The sequence below is a fragment of the Neovison vison genome, chromosome 4 (assembly GCF_020171115.1).
Source record: "Neovison vison isolate M4711 chromosome 4, ASM_NN_V1, whole genome shotgun sequence".
NCBI lineage: Eukaryota > Metazoa > Chordata > Mammalia > Carnivora > Mustelidae > Neogale > Neogale vison.
In genome coordinates, this window is record NC_058094.1 from 224,821,368 (window position 1) to 224,841,033 (window position 19,666).

The 19,666-nt window shown below is 47.2% G+C and overlaps 1 protein-coding gene across 1 annotated transcript in view; it reads left to right on the top strand.

Annotated features, from left to right (window-relative positions):
• Positions 1 to 15,281, top strand: part of ZNF398 (zinc finger protein 398) — a 32,089-nt gene extending 16,808 nt beyond the window's left edge. Inside the window, exons 5-6 of the mRNA XM_044246812.1 lie at positions 7,241 to 7,354; positions 8,644 to 15,281. Coding sequence (XP_044102747.1) covers positions 7,241 to 7,354; positions 8,644 to 9,794 — 1,265 coding nt within the window. The 3' untranslated portion in view covers positions 9,795 to 15,281. The remainder of the gene's footprint in view (positions 1 to 7,240; positions 7,355 to 8,643) is intronic.
• The last annotated feature ends 4,385 nt before the right edge of the window (positions 15,282 to 19,666 follow it).

Sequence of the window (19,666 nt, forward strand, 5' to 3'; positions counted from 1 at the left end):
CTGTCAAATAAATTAAAAAAAAAAAAAAGATTTTATGTATTTATTTGACAGAGATCATAAGTAGGCAGAGAGGCAGGTGGGGGTGGGGGGTGGGGAGGCAGGCTCACCGCTGAGCCAAGAGCCCGATGTGGGGCTCGATCCCAGGACCCTGGGATCATGACCTGAGCTGAAGGCAGAGGCTTAACCCACTGAGCCACCCAGGTGCCCCTCAGATTTTATTTATTTGACAGAGAGAGAGAGAGACAGTGAGAGAGGGAATACAAGCAGAGGGAGTGGGCAGAGGGAGAAGCGGGCTTCCTGCCAAGCAGGGAGCCTGATGCGGGGCTGGATCCTAGGACCCTGGGATCATGACTTGAGCTGAAGGAAGCCACCCGGGGGCCCCTAGAAACCTTAATTTAAAACAAACAAACCTTAATTTTCTTTCTTTTTTTTTTTTTTAAAGATTTTATTTATTTGACAGAGAGAGAGAGATCACAAGCAGGCAGAGAGGCAGGCAGAGAGAGAGAGAGAGAGAGGGAAGCAGGCTCCCTGCCAAGCAGAGAGCCCGGCGTGGGGCTCGATCCCAGGACCCTGGGATCATGACCTGAGCCAAAGGCAGAGGCTTTAACCCACTGATCCACCCAGGCACCCCCAAACCTTAATTTTCTAAAATACATTTGGATTTTATCCATATTTCTTATAAAGCTCATAATTTATTATTATATTTCATTTTGGAGCTTTAGAAGAGCTGTGCATTATAATTAAGTTTATAGGTAGAATGGTAGGAGGGATTTGACAATAGTGATGGTAAAATGTGACAGCCCTTCCCTTTTATGTCCAAATATCTTGGAATTAGTTTTACATTCTGTCTCTGTCCCCATCGTCTGAATTTGATGAAGAGAAAGAAAAATTATCATGTCTCCCTAAGGAATAGTCATTGATGCCTGGTGTCTTGGATAAAATTGCATATAATTAGTGGAGAACAGTAGTGAGTGGGAGGGTGCAGAAAAATATAATCTTGAGATTTTCTGCAATTCTTCTTCAACTGTATGTATCACTAGGGCCACGTGCAGACCAGCTGTGTGTGTGTGTGGCCATTATTTGGTGACTTTTTTTTTTTTTAAGATTTTATTTATTTATTTGACGGACAAAGATCACAAGTAGGCAGAGAGGCAGGCAGAGAGAGAGGAAAGGAAGCAGGCTCCCTGCTGAGCAGAGAGCCCAATGCGGGGCTCAATCCCAGGATACTGGGATCATGACCTGAGCTGAAGGCAGAGGCTTTAACCCACTGAGCCACCCAGGCGCCCCTATTTGGTGACTTAGAACTTGAATATTGAACTACCAAGTTTTTAGAATTTTTTGGAGAAATACTTGACCCAGGAAGTTCAAATGGAATAATTACTGAAAGTCCTTTATCTTTGCCTTTCTTCTGGTTAAGAAGCCATGAACTCATGCCAAGACTGTAGCATGACCCAAAAGGAGAGTGAATTCATTTCTAAATCTTGCAGCTGTGGGGAGACTTTGTGGGTCATTGTTTTGGGTGCATTGCGATGATCCTGTCTATCCCGTCTGTGTCTGTTCATTCTGGTCCAGCAAGGCTGTCTTTTCCTAAACAAAATCAGTGATTAAGGCACATCCCAATAAGATAATTCTTTTATTTTAGTTTATCATATTGGAGAACAAGAATCATTCTGGGGGGGCGCCTGGGTGGCTCAGTGGGTTAAGCCGCTGCCTTCGGCTCAGGTCATGATCTCAGGGTCCTGGGATCGAGTCCCACATCGGGCTCTTTGCTCAGCTCTGCTTCTTTGCTCTGCTTCCCTTCCTCTCTCTCTGCCTGCCTCTCTGCCTACTTGTGATCTCTCTCTGTCAAATAAATAAATAAAATCTTTAAAAAAACAAAAAAGAATCATTCTGGGAATGATAGAACTTGGAGGTGGGGTTTTTTTTGTTGTTTTTTTGTTTGTTTTTTGTCAGAGAGAGCGAGCACAGGCAGACAGAGTGGCAGGCAGTGGCAGAGGGAGAAGCAGGCTCCCACTGAGCAAGGAGCCCGATGTGGGACTCATCCCAGGACGCTGAGATCATGACCTGAGCTGAAGGCAGCCGCTCAACCAACTGAGCCACCCAGGCGTCCCGAACTTGGAGGTTTTAACTTATTACACCAACATTTAACACATTCACCTGGCAGCGTTTTAGTCCCACATCTGTTTCACAGAAAGTTTTAGAAGAAAGTTGTTGTATTTTTACCAGTGGTTGTTTCACGTGTCAAGTATTGTTTGTTGTCTGCTTAAAAAGTCCGATCTCAGCACCATTGTAACCCGGTTTATACTTTCGTCCATACCCCAGAACCTCAAGATTCTAGCTTCTTTGCAGACAGCATGGGTCGTTACACACACATACACAGACACACACGCGCACAAGCACACACCATCAGATTTCCTCATAGTTAAAATGACATTCAAACAGTATAGACTAAATTTTTATGTTTTCTCAGGATCAGCTTTTCTATTGTTATTTATTTTTTTTAGTTTTATTTATTTTAGAGAAAGTGTGCGAGCAGGGGAAGCAGCAGAGGGAGAGAATCTCAAGCAGACTCCCCACTGAGTGCAGAGCCCTACACAAGGCTTGATCTCTCGACCCTGAGGTCATGACCTGGGCCAAAACCAAGGGGTGGAAGCTCAACTGATGGCGCCACTCAGCTCCTCAGCTTTTCTACTAACTTCCTCGCAGAACTAGAACCTCAGCATTTTTCCATTTCCTCCTACCTGATTAGTATTCAGTTTTCCTCTGTTCTCTGGCTTTCTCCAAAGCCTGCTGCTGGCGTGAACCAATGATTTTACTTTCGTCCTGTGTTTCTGTACATCTTCACTGTTGGGGTTCCTCAGGCCTGTGAGGGTTGTGGTTTGAGAGCTGCTGTGTGGCCTGACCAGCAGTGGCCGTACCCGGTCGCCACGCGGGTGTCTGTAGGAGGCCATCCCAGTACTCAAGTTCTCCCGCTCCTTTCTTCTCACTTCCAAAAGGTCCTCACGCTATCCTCCCACCAAATTACAGGAGCCACTACAGTATGCTGTCATTCTGTGACGGTAGTGCCAAGCCCCAATTATTTTATCAAATCAGTATTTCCTTAGTTGTGCTGATCTAGTTAAATGAGCAAAGGAAATTTCAGCATCATTATTCAACAGGAAGGGTTAGCTTCCTGGGGTTCTCATGTTCGGTGAAGATATACTTAGCCAGTCGGTTCTAATAACAACAGCCGTTTACATTTCTGGAGAACTGAGTTACTTTTTTTACCCTTCCATAGTTTTTATGGTTGACTGCTGACTAATGTAACAAAAGATTGGAAAGAATCCAAATACCCATCAATAAGGGACTCTTGAAGAAACAATGGGACTGTTACATAGTGCGGCTGTAAACGGAATGAGAAAGCTCTCTGTGTACTGCTACACACGGATGCCCAGAATATATTGTCAAGTAAAAAACGGGTACAGAACAGTTTGAGTAGTATGCCATAGAAAGGGGGAAAAAAATGAAGATGTATAGATATTTGCTTAGTGCTCGCTTCGGCAGCACATATACTAAAATAGATATTTGCTTATATTTTTACAAAGAAACAATGGAAAATTAAAACAAAAAGCAGTAAGAGTTACTTCTTTACAAGGAGAGAGAGATTTGAGATGGAAGCTAGTCCTCTCTGATTGTATTTTATAGTTTTGATTTCAGAACCTTATAAATATTTTATAAAATTTTAAAAAATAAAAAAAAATCAGGCACAGGCTGAAATAATTACCATATGATATGTGCATGACATACATATGTAGAATAGGTTTCTTTCAAATGACTAAAACAATATTTTAACTATATATCCCTAGAGGGATAGATCCTGAAGACTAAGGGTCACAAAATAATCTTAAATTGAGTTCATATTTTTGTTGATATATTGGTATTATTTTGACACAAGTATTCAGATAAAGCAAAGATTATGTTAATGTCATGAGAAACCAAAACTCTCAGGGTAAGGGAGATAATATACAAATATAAAATCAAAGGACTTGGGGCACGTGGGTGGCTCAGTCGTTAAGCGTCTGCCTTTGGCTCCGGTCGTGATCCCAGAGACTTGGAATCAAGCCCCGCATTGGGCTCCCTGCTCAGCGCAGAGCCTGCTTCTCCTTCCCCCAAACCCCCTGCTTGTGTTCCCTCTCTTGCTGCCTCTCTCTCTGTCAAATAAATAAAATCTTTAAGTTAGTTAATTAATTTAAATAAATTAAAGGACTTAAAACCCTGTAATCTTAAATATGAATCATAAATTTTAACATAAATTCATGAACTTTTTTCTAAGGGTGCCTGGGTGGCTCAGTCGTTAATCAACTGCCTTCAGCTCAGGTCATGATCCTAGGGTCCTGGGATCGAGCCCCACATCAGCCTCCATGCTCAGCGGGAAGCCTGCTTCTCCTGCTCTCACTTCCCTGCTTACATTCCTTCTCTCGCTGCCTCTCTCTCTATCAAATAAAGAAAATCGTTAAATAATTTAATTAATTAATTAAAACAAAGTAAAAGGACTTAATCAAAACCCTGTAATCGTAAACATGAATCATAAATTTTAAGATAAATTCATGAACTTTTTTCTACAAGATAACATTTTTTTAAAAAAGATTTTATTTATTTATTTGACAGAGAGAGAGAGAGAGATCACAAGGAGACAGAGAGAGAGAGGAAGGGAAGCAGGCTCCCTGCCTAGCAGAGAGCCCGATGTGGGGCTCCATCCCAGGACCCTGGGATCATGCCCTGAGCTGAAGGCAGAGGCTTTAACCCACTGAGCCACCCAGGTGCCCCAGATAACGTATTTTAATAGCTCTGTCCGTGGAAGGAGCAAGAAGCAACAGCAGACTATGAGCAGTTAGCACCCTTCTCATCCAGATCGCAGTCTCTAAATTCCACTTCGCAGATCAGCGATTGTGTGGATTGAGCCGGAAATGTACAGGATGCACCTGGGATAGTCTGTGACATCAGAAATGAAGGAAACTAGATGTTTGATATGTGAAAAGACAGAGCTGCTCTGAAGAGGCTCCTGCTGGCCAAAGAAGGGACAATTGGAGCGATGAATTGAAACTCATCAAACAGGGGCACCTGGGTGGCTCAGTGGGTTAAGGCCTCTGCCTTCGGCTCAGGTCATGATCCCAGGGTCCTGGGATCGAGCCCAGCATCAGGCTCTCTGCTCAGCGGGGAGCCTGCCTTCTCCTCTCTCTCTGCCTGCCTCTCTGCCTATTTGTGATCTCTCTCTGTCAAATAAGTAAATAAAAATCTTAAAAAAAAAAAAAAAACTCAAAAAAAAAAGAAACTCATCAAACATTCTACGAGTTCATAATGATAAACCAAAAAAAGAAAAAAATTAAAATCATTTGAATGACATTGGGAGGTTTTTACTTTTTTTTTTTTTAAGATTTTGTTTATTTATTTGACAGACAAACATCACAAGTAGGCAGAGAGGCAGGCAGAGAGAGGAGGAAGCACACATCTGGCTCTCCTTGGAGCAGAGAGCCAGATGTGGGGCTCAATCACAGGACCCTGGGATCATGACCTGAGCTGAAAGCAGAGGCTTTAACCCACTGAGCCACCCAGGCACCCCGACATTGGAAGGTTTTTAGCGTGCTAACTCACTCAGAAAATTGATGAAGAGAAACAATTGTGCATTTTAAAAGTCTTATAGTTTTGATGAATAGAAAGTTCTTCCTCTGGATAGCTGCGAAAAGATCCTCTTCCTTAAACCCTGTCCGTCCTCTCCTGCTTTTCTCTTTCTACATGTGTGGGTATAAAATCTGGGAGAAAAGAAAGATAAGGTTGGACTGTGTTTAATACATTTCATCTTGTAGTTTAAAGAGGGAGCTGGAAGGGCAGCCTGGCTGCGTGCACCAAAACCTGTGTCCCCCCCCCCCCCAGTGTTGCCGCACAACTGCCAGTGTGTCGGGCCTCAGTCTTGTCAACCTCGTATTTCTGCTTTGGACACACCTTTAGATTTCCGTGGTCTCTGATTTAAAAGGCATTGGGCAAAAACAGTGAGTCCTGCCTACTTGTTACACATAAAACCAGAACCTGCCTACACGGCTCTTTGGAGAAATAGTCTAGTTTGAATTTACTCTCTGCACCTTGTCAGCTTGCCAGCTTGTCCTTTCTGGCCAAAAAAGGCTAAATAGGCCTTCGCTGGGATAACACGCACAGCTGTTTCTGTACTGACCAAATGAGCCATGTTATATGCAACGCTTTTAGAGGCTGTTCTTTTTTCTTTCCAAAAGAACGCCCCCTCTTCCCCCACCAGGCTGGAGGGACTCACAGAGACTATTCTCCTCTCTCCTGGGGATTAAGAAACAATGAGCTATATCATTTAATAGGCAAAAGTAATACAATCTTTTAGAGCCCAGAATTGGGAACCTGGAAAGTATGTTTAAGGAGTCAGATCTGTGTTTAAACAGACCTGACTTTGTAATTCTGGGGATGCCTTTGTTTTTTTAATTAACATCTAAGGAAAACCTTTTGGTCAATCTTGGTTTCTTCTGCCTTTTTCCTCTATATTTTATTTTTATTTATTTTTTTAATAAGTTTTTAAGATTTTATTTATTTATTTGACAGAGATCACAAGTAGGCAGAGAGGCAGGCAGAGAGAGAGGAGGAGGCAAGCTCTCCCTACTGAGCAGAGAGCCTGATGCGGGGCTCGATCCCAGGACCTTGGGATCATGACCTGAGCCAAAGGCAGAGGCTTTAACCCACTGAGCCACCCAGGCACCCCTTTCCTGTATATTTTAAAGCAAACCTTTGATAATGTGGCATTTCATCATAAATACTACCTTACTGGCAATGTATTAACCTCTAGGGGCCCTCTCTACCAAAATGGAGAAAATAGACCCTGCTTCATGATTTCATAACCAAAGCTGTGAGAGGAAGTGAAAACATTTTGGAAGTGAGAGTGCTAACAAAATGGAAGGCACTGCTGATTCTAGAAGTATATCAAGGTGTCCTCTCCAAAATAAAACCTGTGATTTGTTTTAAACTGAAAATAGTCACTGAAGTTGAGTATATCCTGTAAAAATACATAAATGTGGCTTCATTTCGAACTGGTTCTCCAGTTGCTGGATGCCTTTTTTTTTAAAGGCTGGTGCAGTTTTGGTTTTGTAATCAGAGATAAATATTTGGGCAAGATAGTGTTCAATGAGCCAACATGATCATTTTCACTTTCCGAGTCGAGCCCTGAAGGTCATTCTCTTCCCCCAAACAGAGCCTGGCATTTCAACATCAGATATTCTGTCTTGGATCAAACAAGAGGAAGAGCCCCAGGTTGGGGCCCCACAGGAGACCAAGGAGAGCGACATGCACAAGGGCGCCTATGCTGGTGAGTGAGGAATCTGAGATGCCCACACCCAGCCTCTGCTCGGGGGCCAGGACCGGCTGGGGAAGCTCAGGTCATGAGCTTGTGGGAGGGGGTTGTGGAGGCCAGGAAGTGGAAAAAGAATGGGGGCAGGGGAAATGCTTAGGAATTTAGAGATGAAAATGAAATCAAACTAAGATGAATTTTAAATGAGAAAACACACTCTTTTAAGTATAAAAACAAGCAGATTTGCTAGAGGAAGAAAAAGAAGTGCACTGAGAGGGACCAACGGCACGAGAATGGGGAAAGACGCAAGAACATGCGAGATCATGTAGAGAAGAAAAACGGGAGCAGAGCAGCCATAGCAACAAGAGTGTCCTTGGAGAGGCGCGAATGTTGTCGAAGCGCTCTCCCTCGGGACACACGGTGGTGGCAGAAGCAGCAAATCACTTCTTTCCAAGAGCCTGAACTTCAGCGAAATTTTGCCTTCTGAATTGTAGACGAGACTCTTGAGGCCAGAAGGAACCCGTTATATGACTTAACGCAAGCTATTTTTAAAGATCTTCTATTCCCTATGTTCTTTTAGACTCTAGGAAACAGAAATAAATAACTGTTTCTGTTCCTCGGGTATTTTTATCGGGCACACACACATCAGTCCTGGGCATGCCTACTGTTAAGTGTCCGCGGTGAGTGGGCCGGGTGACTTCTATAAAAGAAATGAGGAGTTTGGAGAACATACGTCAGTTTTAGTTTGGGTGTCCAGATAAGGCCCACAGCAGGCTGCGAAGCCAAATTGGGCCCTACAGGATTGGTGTGATAAGGCTGGGCATACTTCGGGAAGTCGGGAAGACAGGGGTGCGGGCTACAAAAGGGAGGGCAGCCTGAGCAGAGATGCAGAGGCAGAAACAGGGACTTAGTTTTCAGGGAAAGCAGGGAGCGCTCACAGGAAGGAGTTACCTGGCAGACCCGAGGGGAGTAGGAGTGGGTGAATGCGGAATTTTAGGCCCTGGCACAAAAGGGAACAGAGCCAGAGGCCGGGAGCGGAGGAGAAACCTAGCAGAGGAGCGCTGGCAGGCCGGAAGCGGGCGTTTCTCCCTTTCCGAGCGGGGGCCCGACCAGGCAGCGCGGAGAGCTCTCTGATGATTTGCCGCAGGGACCGTCCAGGCCTTGATGCTTGTCTCAGATCGCCCCCGACTTCCTCTCTGGGCGGGTTACAGCTCAGAGGGGCCTGCGGCAGCCGGGTAGCGTCGCGGGGAGCCGCCACGAGGCCCAGGCCGCGGCTAGCAAGTGTGACTCTGAGTCCTTTCTTTCAGATGAAGATCTCGTCATCAAAGCCGAAAGCCTCGCCAGAGCCTCCTTGTGCCCAGAGGTCCCAGTCACCTTCTCTTCACCACCGGCCGCGAAGGATCCTTTTCCGGATGTGGCTTTCAAAAGCCAGCCGTCCGCCTCCATGGCGCCTTTTGGACGTCCGGCCACGGACCTGGCCGAAGCCTCCGAGGGCCAAGTGACCTTTACTCAGCTGGGCAGCTACCCCCTGCCCCCTCCCGCCGGGGAGCAGGTGTTCTCGTGCCACCAGTGCGGCAAGAGCCTCAGCCAAGACATGCTGCTGACCCACCAGTGCGGCCACACCGGGGAGCACCCCCTAGCCTGCGCCCCGTGCCCCAAGCACTTTCCCCCGCAGGCCGAGCTCGGCGGCAGCTCCCAGCCCCACGCCAGCGAGACGCCCCCCACCTGCCCGCACTGCGCCAGAACGTTCACGCACCCGTCGAGACTCACCTACCACCTGCGCGTCCACAACAGCGCCGAGCGCCCCTTCCCCTGCCCCGACTGCCCCAAGCGCTTCGCCGACCAGGCGCGGCTCAGCAGCCACCGGCGCGCGCACGCCAGCGAGAGGCCGTTCCGCTGCGCGCAGTGCGGCCGCAGCTTCAGCCTGAAGATCAGCCTCCTGCTGCACCAGCGGGGCCACGCGCAGGAGCGGCCCTTCTCCTGCCCGCAGTGCGGCATTGACTTCAACGGCCACTCGGCCCTGATCCGCCACCAGATGATCCACACGGGCGAGCGGCCGTACCCGTGCCCGGACTGCAGCAAGAGCTTCATGCGCAAGGAGCACCTGCTCAACCACCGGCGGCTGCACACGGGCGAGCGGCCCTTCAGCTGCGCGCACTGCGGCAAGAGCTTCATCCGCAAGCACCACCTCATGAAGCACCAGCGCATCCACACGGGCGAGCGGCCCTACCCCTGCGCCGACTGCGGCAAGAGCTTCCGCTACAAGCAGACCCTCAAGGACCACCTGCGGTCGGGCCACGGCGCGGGCTGCGGGGCCGACAGCGACCCCTCCGGGCAGCCGCCTGGCCCCCCGGGACCCCTCCTCCCGGCGCTCGAGGCCCCCAGCCTGGCCGCGAGCACCGAGGGGCTGGAGGCCAGTCAGTGGTACGGGGACGGGAGCGGAGGGGGCGTTCTGTGAGCCTCGCTCCTCAGCGGAGGTGGCTGGCTGTGCTCCCCTGTTTCCCGCGCCCGAGAGCCCCTCCACGCCCTCCACCCCCTGCAGCGATCGCTCTGCGGCTCGCCGGCGACTGGGGATCGCAGACACTTGACTAGAGACATGCTGGAAGTTTGGAACTTCACAACATCCCAAGAACACATTTTGAAATCCGGAAAGACCTGGAAGGGAGCCCGGCATCCCGATCTTTACAGAAGTATTACCTAAGCAGAAGTTGTGTAAGAGGGGTGCAGAGAGGTTGGAAAGCGAGATTTGGCCCGGGTTAGTCCATCCCAGGGTGATAAGTTGATACTGACTGTGGCTCTCGGTAGAGACAGGTGCATGGGAGGAGCCTCCAGATTTGGAAGCCCATCATGAGGCATGAGGGTGTTTCATTGAACCTCATTGATTCCCTGATGGTAAGATGGTGGTTAGAAGAGAGTGTTGGACCCTAGGGCAGTGGTACCGCTTCTCCCTGGTAGCAGCTTAAAGTCGACTCCTGTGCTCATGCGCTGCCTCTCCCAGAATGGTAACTCAAGACTGCCTTCCTAGGTTTCCTAGATTAATTCTTCTGATACATTTTGTTTAATTTGGGGGGAGAGCAAGAAGTCTGACTTTTAAAGCTTCTTAAGGAGAACGGGTCTTCGAGTAGTTTGATTTGCAGAATTCAGGCTTTTACTGGCATTTACACTACTGGGAACATTTGCCGAGGTTCTGGTTTAAAAAGTGGGAGCAGTGTTCTCCGAACTAGCTTTAAAATCTAGGGAGCCCAGAGAAATTTCAGATCAGCCTAAAATGTGTGCCTGAACCGTGTTTCTTATAAGGAGTCATTTATGTCCAATTTTTCTGTATTTGCAAGCTAATAAGCTGATTTTTCCGTTCCTGGTGTCTCGTGTTCTTGACAGTCCTCAGCAGAAAAGATCACAGCACTTTCCGGAAGCATGATGGAGCTTCAGAAAATGCCAGTGGATCTCAGCTTTCATTTCCCCAGTTGTGAGATGGTGTTATAATGTGGCTTTCCTGAGCCAGCAGGGCGTGTGTTCACCCCTTCTGACTCTCCCCATTGGCATTGGGCAGATTGAGGAACTCTCTAGATCCCTGAGCACTAAGCACTACATACAGACGAGGATAGCCTCTTGCTGCTTGTTCTGCTTTTAGGGATCTTGGTGACCATGTGTTCTTTTGTCGGGGATGTTCAGTCAGAGGAGAGCATCTGAGTGTGGTCCTCCTCCTCAGTGGCTTTGCAGTGGGGCACAAGTCCCTTTCCCTTTAGAGATTGCAGATTTTCATCTGCATAATGAGGCCGGTGGAAGGATTAAAGTGAGCTGCTAGAAATTTAAAAAAAAAAAAAATCATAAAACTCATGACACATTTCTTCTGCCAAAATTCTCTATCTCTGGCTTCTATCCAGGCAAAGCCAAATAAGACCCCCCAAATCAGATCAGAGACATTCTTGTTGAAACTTGATTGTACTAGATTTGTTTTACTTGCTGGGAGCCTGGGTTGGGAGACAGAGATGGCCCTAAGTCTTGGGCAGTAAAGCTGTTTATTCCTATACTCTGTTTCCCCTGAATCCTTCCAAGATGCCTGGAAACAAGGTCTGCAAGTACTTAGAACACTTTCTTGATGAAATGATAAGGGAGAGACCCATTTTTTCCTTATCACCTAGCTCAGCCTTCACCTGGCCTACCTCTGCCGAAGCACACTAGGAAAAAGTGTTACCCTAGCTAGCTTTGCTCCTGGGAAGGCTCTGTCTGAACATGCAGCTCTTTAGAATGACCACATTTATGGAACATCTGCTTGGGACAGTCACAGCACCAGGGGTCTGGGAGACCTAAGAAATGGGTGTGAGACCTAGTTGGCTGCTGTAATTTATAGTCTAAAGGTGATCAAAACAAAACAAAACAAAAAAACACACAAAAAAATAATATAGAGCAAATCAAGATGACTGATGCAGTCAAATGCTCTTTCCTGAGCTATATCCCCTCAAGATGACTGATGAACAGAACCCTGGCATATTGGGATTAAGAGCTTTCTAGCTAGAATCCGGACCCATGCCATGCGTAAATGTGGGGGTTCTGGGGTTCCCAAAGCCAGGGTTCCAGCTTCACTGCTGACCCACTAGGAACTTGGTGTGCGACCCAGCTCCAGATTGCACCTTGGTCTCCTAATTAAAAGGGAGAAGAATCCAAGTGCTATCTTTAGGTGGTGAGCTCCCTTTTCTGGAGGCATGTAAACATTTGCCAGGGTATGCTTGAAAAGGGCTCCTATGTTAGGTGTGATGTTGGTCTAGATAATATCAGAAATTCTTTCTTACTCGAATATTGAATGAGGACACGGGGCTTGTTAATGAAAGAAACCTGTGGGTTAAAATGCCGCAGATAGATCCCACAGTCCTTTCTGCGAGGAACTGTAGCCAGCAGGGATCCAGACTTCGGCAGGCTGTGAACACGGTTCACAGACCAATGAGGCAAGAGCCGTGAAGCTGAGCGAAAGGGAATGGGCAGGGCCAGGCCAGAAGGATGGAAGTGGGCGTTCTAGACCTCCGCCCCACGCACCCCAGGGGTTTCCAGCTGTGCATTCCGGTCTCCTTTCCCTGCACCCGTCCTCTACCCGGTAGAACTCCAGGCCGGCTCGCTAGTTTGTTTGCTTAAGATTAAAGGGCAGATACAGAAAATGCGCTCAGTGGGAAAGTTAAGTCCAATGGAAAGGTTTCGGTGTGTGGAGACGCTTGGTCCGTCAAGCACTCCTAGGAGAACACGTGCACTTAATTGCAGTTGAAGTACTGAGGGTTGGTTGTCAGGACGAGGCAGGAGAGAGGAGAACCCAGAAACGTGCCCCCATCGTGTGTCCCCCCCAGGCGAGGAAGCCCGTCTCACACAATAGGCCTCTCTCCTCAGAGGAGATCAAGATGTCACTATGACCAGATTCACTCTGCTTACTACGAGGTTCATGGTCGCCATTAGATGAGCCTCTGTTTCAGCCACAGATGGGAAAATAAACGGAAGTCGATTGCTTTCTAGAAAGTGAGAGAAGTCTCTGGTCCTTTTTGCTGGATATTTGATACTAGAAACACCATAGCTGGGCTCTGGCTAGAGCAGTGCTTTACATGACTTTCTCAACATTAATAATAACTGCAGAGTTCCCGGTGGGGGCCTCTTCTGGGCTTCTTTTTGGCGCATTTTGGAGAGACTTGGATGACCTATGCCTAGCTCAACCAGGAGCGGACCCTATGGCTTACTGAGGAATAATAAATGTTCACGGTCTCAGTTCCTTTAGCCATTCCAAACGGGATGGAAAACCCAGCTTCTGCTCACGTTGTGTCTCAGGAGAGTCCGGTAGCCCAGGCCTGCTCCCCCCTGTCACCATATCGCAGCTGCTTGGACAACAAAAAGCTGTCTGGGCGCTGCTCAGTGGCAATGCCTAAAAGCCAGCCTTTCCCCAAATGGCTTACAGAGGAGGAACTCTTACCATCAGATTTGTTTTTTCCTGTGTGTTTGGTGGATCTGCTCTGTTCACTTTACAAAGGAAGCGCTCGCTCCTCACAGGGTCTGTGCACAAGATGGTCTTAGACCAGGGAAGTGTCGGGCTCTTAGCAGCTAAAAGACCTCAAGTGAGGTCAGACTGGCAGGGAGTGGAGGAGGGTGGGGGAGTGCACAGACACTTAACTTGAGGACACACGTGGGCGAGTACAGCGAAATGGGCCTAGACGCTGAGTCAGACCTGTTCTCAGGTCCTGGCATCATCACAAGTAACATATGTTACTTAACCGTCAGGAGCCTAGTTTCCTTATCTGTAAAGTGAGAACAAGGTCTGTGTCTCAGAGAAAGGAAGCCGGTGTGAAGTCCTCAGCACAGAGCCTGCCACAGAAGGTGTCACTACGGCAGCTGTCACCAAAGGTGTCCAGGACCGACCGGACAGACGGCCAGGTCCGGGCCGCTCTACCAAAACGTGTACGCCATTGCTGGATGTCTCAGCTTTCTGCCTGCCATCTTCTCTGGTGTTTAACCTGTCCTCGTGCCCTGTCTTCTCTGTGCCTGCTGGGTCCCACAAGGTCCCGTGTACCGGGACACCATGTGGCTCTGGTTCTTTTGTTGTTCTTCAGATTCTGAAGCAGGGAGCTAGCCCAGTTCCTCCTCTACCAAGTCACACAAGTTTCCAGCCAACACTTGGGTTGGCTGCCCTCGGTTACAGGTGCACCTTGGTTCAGTCCACTATAGTAAGGAGGAAAGGGCCTGTGTTCCCGCCACCAGTGTCCGTGGGCCTGGTAGAGTCACTTGGGAATAGCAAATGGTGGCCCAGACTGCACTTCTAGTATTACTAGGATAGGCGAGAGTCTTCGTTTCGCCTGTGACAGGGTTCCTCCAAAGACTTCTACTTCATTCGGACTCTCAGAGACCAGTGCTGCTTGTCCTTAGCGTAAAGGACCTGGAAGGTACTATTTATTTAAGTATCTTGCAAAAAGAGCAATCTCTCACTTTCTAGAGGGTTCCTCCTCTCTTTATGACCCTTCTCTAGTTTTCTTTTTGAACGTGTAACTCTGGTCATAATCATACATATATCCACAAGGACTTTCGTCAACTTGGTCGAGTTGCCTCTTCAAAACAAAAAAGTAATTCACGTTGGGACCAATCAACTGCTAAGGAAGGCAGATTGACAGAGCACAGTCCAGGAGACCTCAAAAGCAGTGGGCTGTCACTGCCATGCTCTCAGACATCGCCAGGTCCATTTCAAATATCTGACAAAATCTCATTGAGCTATGTGGCTTTGTGTTTGTTTATCAGCGAAGCCAGTATTTACCGTAAAATCTTATTCTGAAAAGTAAACTACCCAAGAACAGAGGCCGCGTCTTGTTTTGTATCCCTCCTGGACCTCGTGCTGGGGGGACGTGGGTGCTCAACACATGATCGCCCAGTGGGAAGACCCCCCCCAGGGTGGGAGTGAAGAACTGGGTTCCGGTCCTTGTCGAACACTAACTGCCTACTTGATACCGAGCAAGCCACTGAATTTGTGTAGATCTCCTTTTCCTAATTCAGATGGAACACGATGGTAATATCCAATCCTTTCCAGCTCTAAAATCACAGAATTTAAGATTTTACGTCTGAGTCCTGTGTTCCTTGTCTGGTTTCTCCCCACCTTCTGCCCTATTGAGATTGCTTTGACGCAGCAGAATAAACGCCTTGGAAAGTTATGACCCCTAGAATCTTATAAGTACTCCAAAGCCACACAAACTGACAAAGTTCTAGCGAAACTATAAAATGTTATTTTAAATATGCAGTATGCATTTCATTGCATTTGTTTAAAGCATAGGAAAATAAAAAGACCTACCAAAAAATAATGATGGTTCTAGGGTACTGGGGTCATTCGGTGGTTATTTTTCCCGTGTTTATAATGTGAAATGTTTTTTATACAGCATTTGTAGTACTTTACAAGAATAAGGATTATTGGAATGGAAAAATTCTTGGAAACGAACTCAGGAGGCCAGAGTTTTAATTGTGCATCCGTTTTCTCATTCCTAGCATGAGGACAATACCCGCTCGACCAACTTTACGTAGGTGTTGGGACGCTCAAATGAGGAAAGGTCTTCAGAAGTGCTTTGAAACATTCCAGGCCAGTGAAAGTGTTGATGTAGTCGATGCAGAATTACTTGTCGAGCAGTTTAACAATTTCCTGGATGTTTCTGATGCTTCTCTCCATTCAAGACTGGGCAGTAATCGTTCCTTTACTCCGAGTTTGCTCGCCTGTGCTGGGGAGAAGCTAGCCCGAGATTACAATCTGGGGAGCAATGGCACAAAAGCAGTACGGGTGAGGAGAGATTAAAAACTAAGTGCTCCAGAAAATGTTGGGTTGCCCTATTTAACATGTTGACTTGTACCAGCAACTTATGCAAGATAACTGGTTTACGTACCCAAGGAATTATAACGAGTTAGGTAGGCAGGCATGTTACTGGAGAGATTGGGTTAAGCAAGCAGAAAGCAGTACATATAAGTCAGTTCTTGGCTTTGAATTACAGTTTTAAAAAATTGTGTAAGAGAAACAGTATCTACAAGCCAACCTCACCGAGTAAACAGCAGGATAAAAACAATGGACGATAATTAAATCAATCTTACGTTTAATAACCACTAAGTAATAATTCAGGATGTTCATTTCTGCATGGTGAGCCCATGAGGCTGGGACAAGCACATGGGGAGGGAGACTGTTACACTGGTTTGTTCTTGGTTGAACATTAGAATCATCGGGGAACTTAAAAATATTTATACCTGGGTCCACCCTGGCAGAATCTAATTTGCCTGGGGCAGAGCCTGAGTGTTTTGTTTGAGTTCCCCCACATGATTCTAATGTGCCTGCAAGTTGAGAAGATCATAGAAAGAGAAAGTGAGTTCTTGGACTGGAAATGACCAGTTAGCCAGCTTTACTGGAGGCTGTGGACTGTGGGGGGCTGTGGACTGCAGATTAATAAAGGGCAGATGAATCCGGTTTGGGACGTCGTTAATTTAGTAGGAAATCAGGCTATGAGAATTGCGTGGAAAAAGTTCTGACTGATCTCTATAGTTAAGTTAGGACCTCTAGAGGCCGTGGGAAAAGCAGCATTCACTTCAGCCGTGCCCACTGCTCGCGCTGTCCGGAGACCTGGTCTATGAAACACCGGTGGGATCCCACCTGAGCACACATGGGAACCAGAAACCGGGAACTGTCCGGGGGCCTGCGCTGTACCCTGACTTCTGTTGTGGTGACGCTGGCAGATTGCTGAAGAATGAAGAAAGACCATAGTGATGTCATTACCAGCTCGGATTTAACAATAACGTGTGGTTTCACACCCTTTTTGTTACATTTAGAAAAACCAGTATTATTCTGTATGTGCTCCGGTCTTGATTTTGAATGAATTTTGGCCATTTTTAGTAATCAAATCCACACTCAAAAATTGAAGAGATACCCATTAAGAAGATTCGAGAGAACATACTACAGTTTTTAATTCCCAGCACGAAACCTGTGTCCTGCCTATGCAGGGTTTCTAAGCCCTAGGTACTGTTGGGATAGAACCGTTGAGCAGCTAACTCACTTAGTCACCCGAACAGTTACATGTTTATTACAACGGAGCAAAGTACCACACAGTCATTAAGAACCAAAGTACCACACAGTCATTAAGAACCGAAGAAAAGCCAACAAACTTCACTTGATACTGTGTCAAGACTTGTAAAAAAAAGGTGATGAAATGCCTATTGGAAGTAGGCTGAGAATAAACTCAGGAAGGAAAAAGTAATTTCTCTAAACTTTCTGAAAAGCAGGAATTTTCAGAAGTTAGTGAGAAAGAGGGAAAAAGTGTGTGTACGTGCACGTGCATGGGCAAACTTAAGTTTGAATAAAAAATGTTGGTAAAAGGCGGATCTGAAAAGGCAAGCATGTTGAAAACTCATCAGTGAGGGCAAGCAGACCTAAAAACTGTGTGATACAATATATATATATATATATATATTTTTTTTTTTTTTTAATTTATTTGACAGAGATCACAAGTAGGCAGAGAGGTAGGCAGAGAGAGGAGGAAGCAGGCTCCCTGCTGGGCAGAGAGCCTGATGCGGGGCTCCATCCAGGACCCTGGGATCATGACCTGAGCTGAAAGCAGAGGCTTTAACCTACTGAGCCACCCAGGCGCCCCTGTGATACAAAATATTTTACTGTGATCCCCACATCAAACTTTCTCCCTTGTCTAAATAGTGCCCTCCCCTCTATAAGCCCTGCCTCTGACTCTTAATCACACTTAGGATGCTGATGGCTTGGACGCCTACAGGTTCCCCTTCCTTTGGAGGTTGGCATAACTAGATCCTCAAGTGAAGACAGCAAGTCAGTGGGTGAGGGGAGCTGAAGCTGCTCTCCTTTTCCCTTCCCATGGATTACACTGTCGTCACTAAGCCTGCTTGTTAAATTAGGCCTGAGGAGACAGCAAGACAGCAGTGCAAATCTGGTTACACTGTTCACTTAACTGTGTGAATCTGGAGGTTTCCTTTCTCAAATGAAGCTTGGAGCTGTCGGTGGGGCTTGGAGTGCACGGGAGCAGCAGGAAGACTTAGGTAATGACGGACACGCGTATTGGGGTTCTCCAGAGAAACGGAACTAAAAGGATATGCAGCCGCCTATGAGCTGACATTTACTCTAGGAATTAGCTCTTGTAATTAGGGAGGTCAAGAAGTTCCATGATCTACCATTTGCAAGCTGGGTAACCAGGCAAGCCAGGGGTAGAATTCATTCTGAGTCCAAAGGCCCAAGAACCAGGACAGTGAATGTCCAGAGGCAGGAGGAGGTGGATGTCTCAGCTAATCTGCATCCCCTCTGCCTTTTTCTACTCAGGCCCTCAACGGATTGGATGTCACTTTTTTGAGTGCCTCTTCTCTGGTCTTTGTATTCAAACGCTAATTTCTTCAGGAAACACCCTCACGGGCACACCAGAAAAACGTTTTACCAGCTATCTGGTCATCATTGGCCCAGTCAAATTGATGCATAAAATTAGCCATCACGATACATAAACCTTCAGGAATTTATGTATCCCCTCTCTTTTGGCCTCTCCCGCATACTCTGGTTCAGCATCTATCGCTTCGAATTCCCTGTCTAGAGCACTAGCTCTAGAATCCTAGTGGGGAGATGAAAAGCAGCTCCCACCTGAGGGATGGACGGGCCAGTCCTGGATCCTTCCCTTCCGAGAGATGCTCATTGATACTGACACTTGACATTTTATGATCCACGTTGCCCAGGGGCGCTGACTCTGCTCCTCAGTAATTTAGACAACTGCCTCACAGTTACCCAGTGATTCAGAGGAACAAGCCTAGTGACCCGACAACTCTCCTAGGACAGGATCTCTCCCATCCTAGCCCAGCTCCCAGCCCTGCCAGTCCGTTGGTCACTGGAGTACTCAACAGAGGGTCCGTAGGCCAGTGCAGCTACAGGATCCCCTTCCTCACGCCCTTCTTGTTTTCCTTCTGGGAGATGCCCCCTGAAACCCCTGCTTCACGTCCCCCCTGCTGCAGCCACTTTTTTTGTGGCCTGCAGTCGTTAGGCATGGCTGTTACAGAACCGCTCTACTACAGCGAAACCCATGCACTTCTGTTGGATTTGAGCCGCTTTGTGTATGTCATGGCAATGAATGCAACCTCTGGCCCTGGGCAGCAGCTCTGACTGCAGGGGTTTCAGGTGTGGCGGGCTTGGTGAAAATCCGCCCTCCGTGAAGGAATAACACGCAGCGGATGTCCTGTGATGGTGACTTACTGTGTAAGTCGGTTATAACTAGTGTTATAACTAGTTTAATGCTTGAGGGGAGAAGTTTTAACTGCTTTTTACTGAAAAGATGGCTTAAACCATTGGGGCTAATCCAGCCTCTCTTTCCCACCTTTAGGAAAGCGAGAAGATGATTGTTGATTGGTAGGTCATCATATGCACTCTGAAATGTGTCTCACTCGTGGAAATAAATTTACCTGGAACTTTTCAGACTCTGCTTGTCTGGTTCCCCCGACAATAGTGGACGTGGTTTTTACAATCAAGGCACAGCCTGTGGCCAGGGAATGGAGGGGAGGCCATCACGGACTTCTAGGAACATAACCTTCACAAGACTGTAAACCGCTTGAGGATATGGGGGTCCACAAGATACTCATTCTGCATCTGGATGCCTGACAGAGAAAGCACCTGGTAATTGTTCTGAATATGATGCTCTAAACACATGTCTCACTTGGGCGGGTAATGCCCTTTATTTTACTAAGTGCAGTGGGACCAAAGGGTACCTGCCTGAGGTAATTGTGTGGTAGGTCTGCCTCTACACAGGGCAGTAAGTAGCTCTGGAGATCTCTGTCTTAAGAAGATAGGAACCAGTCATT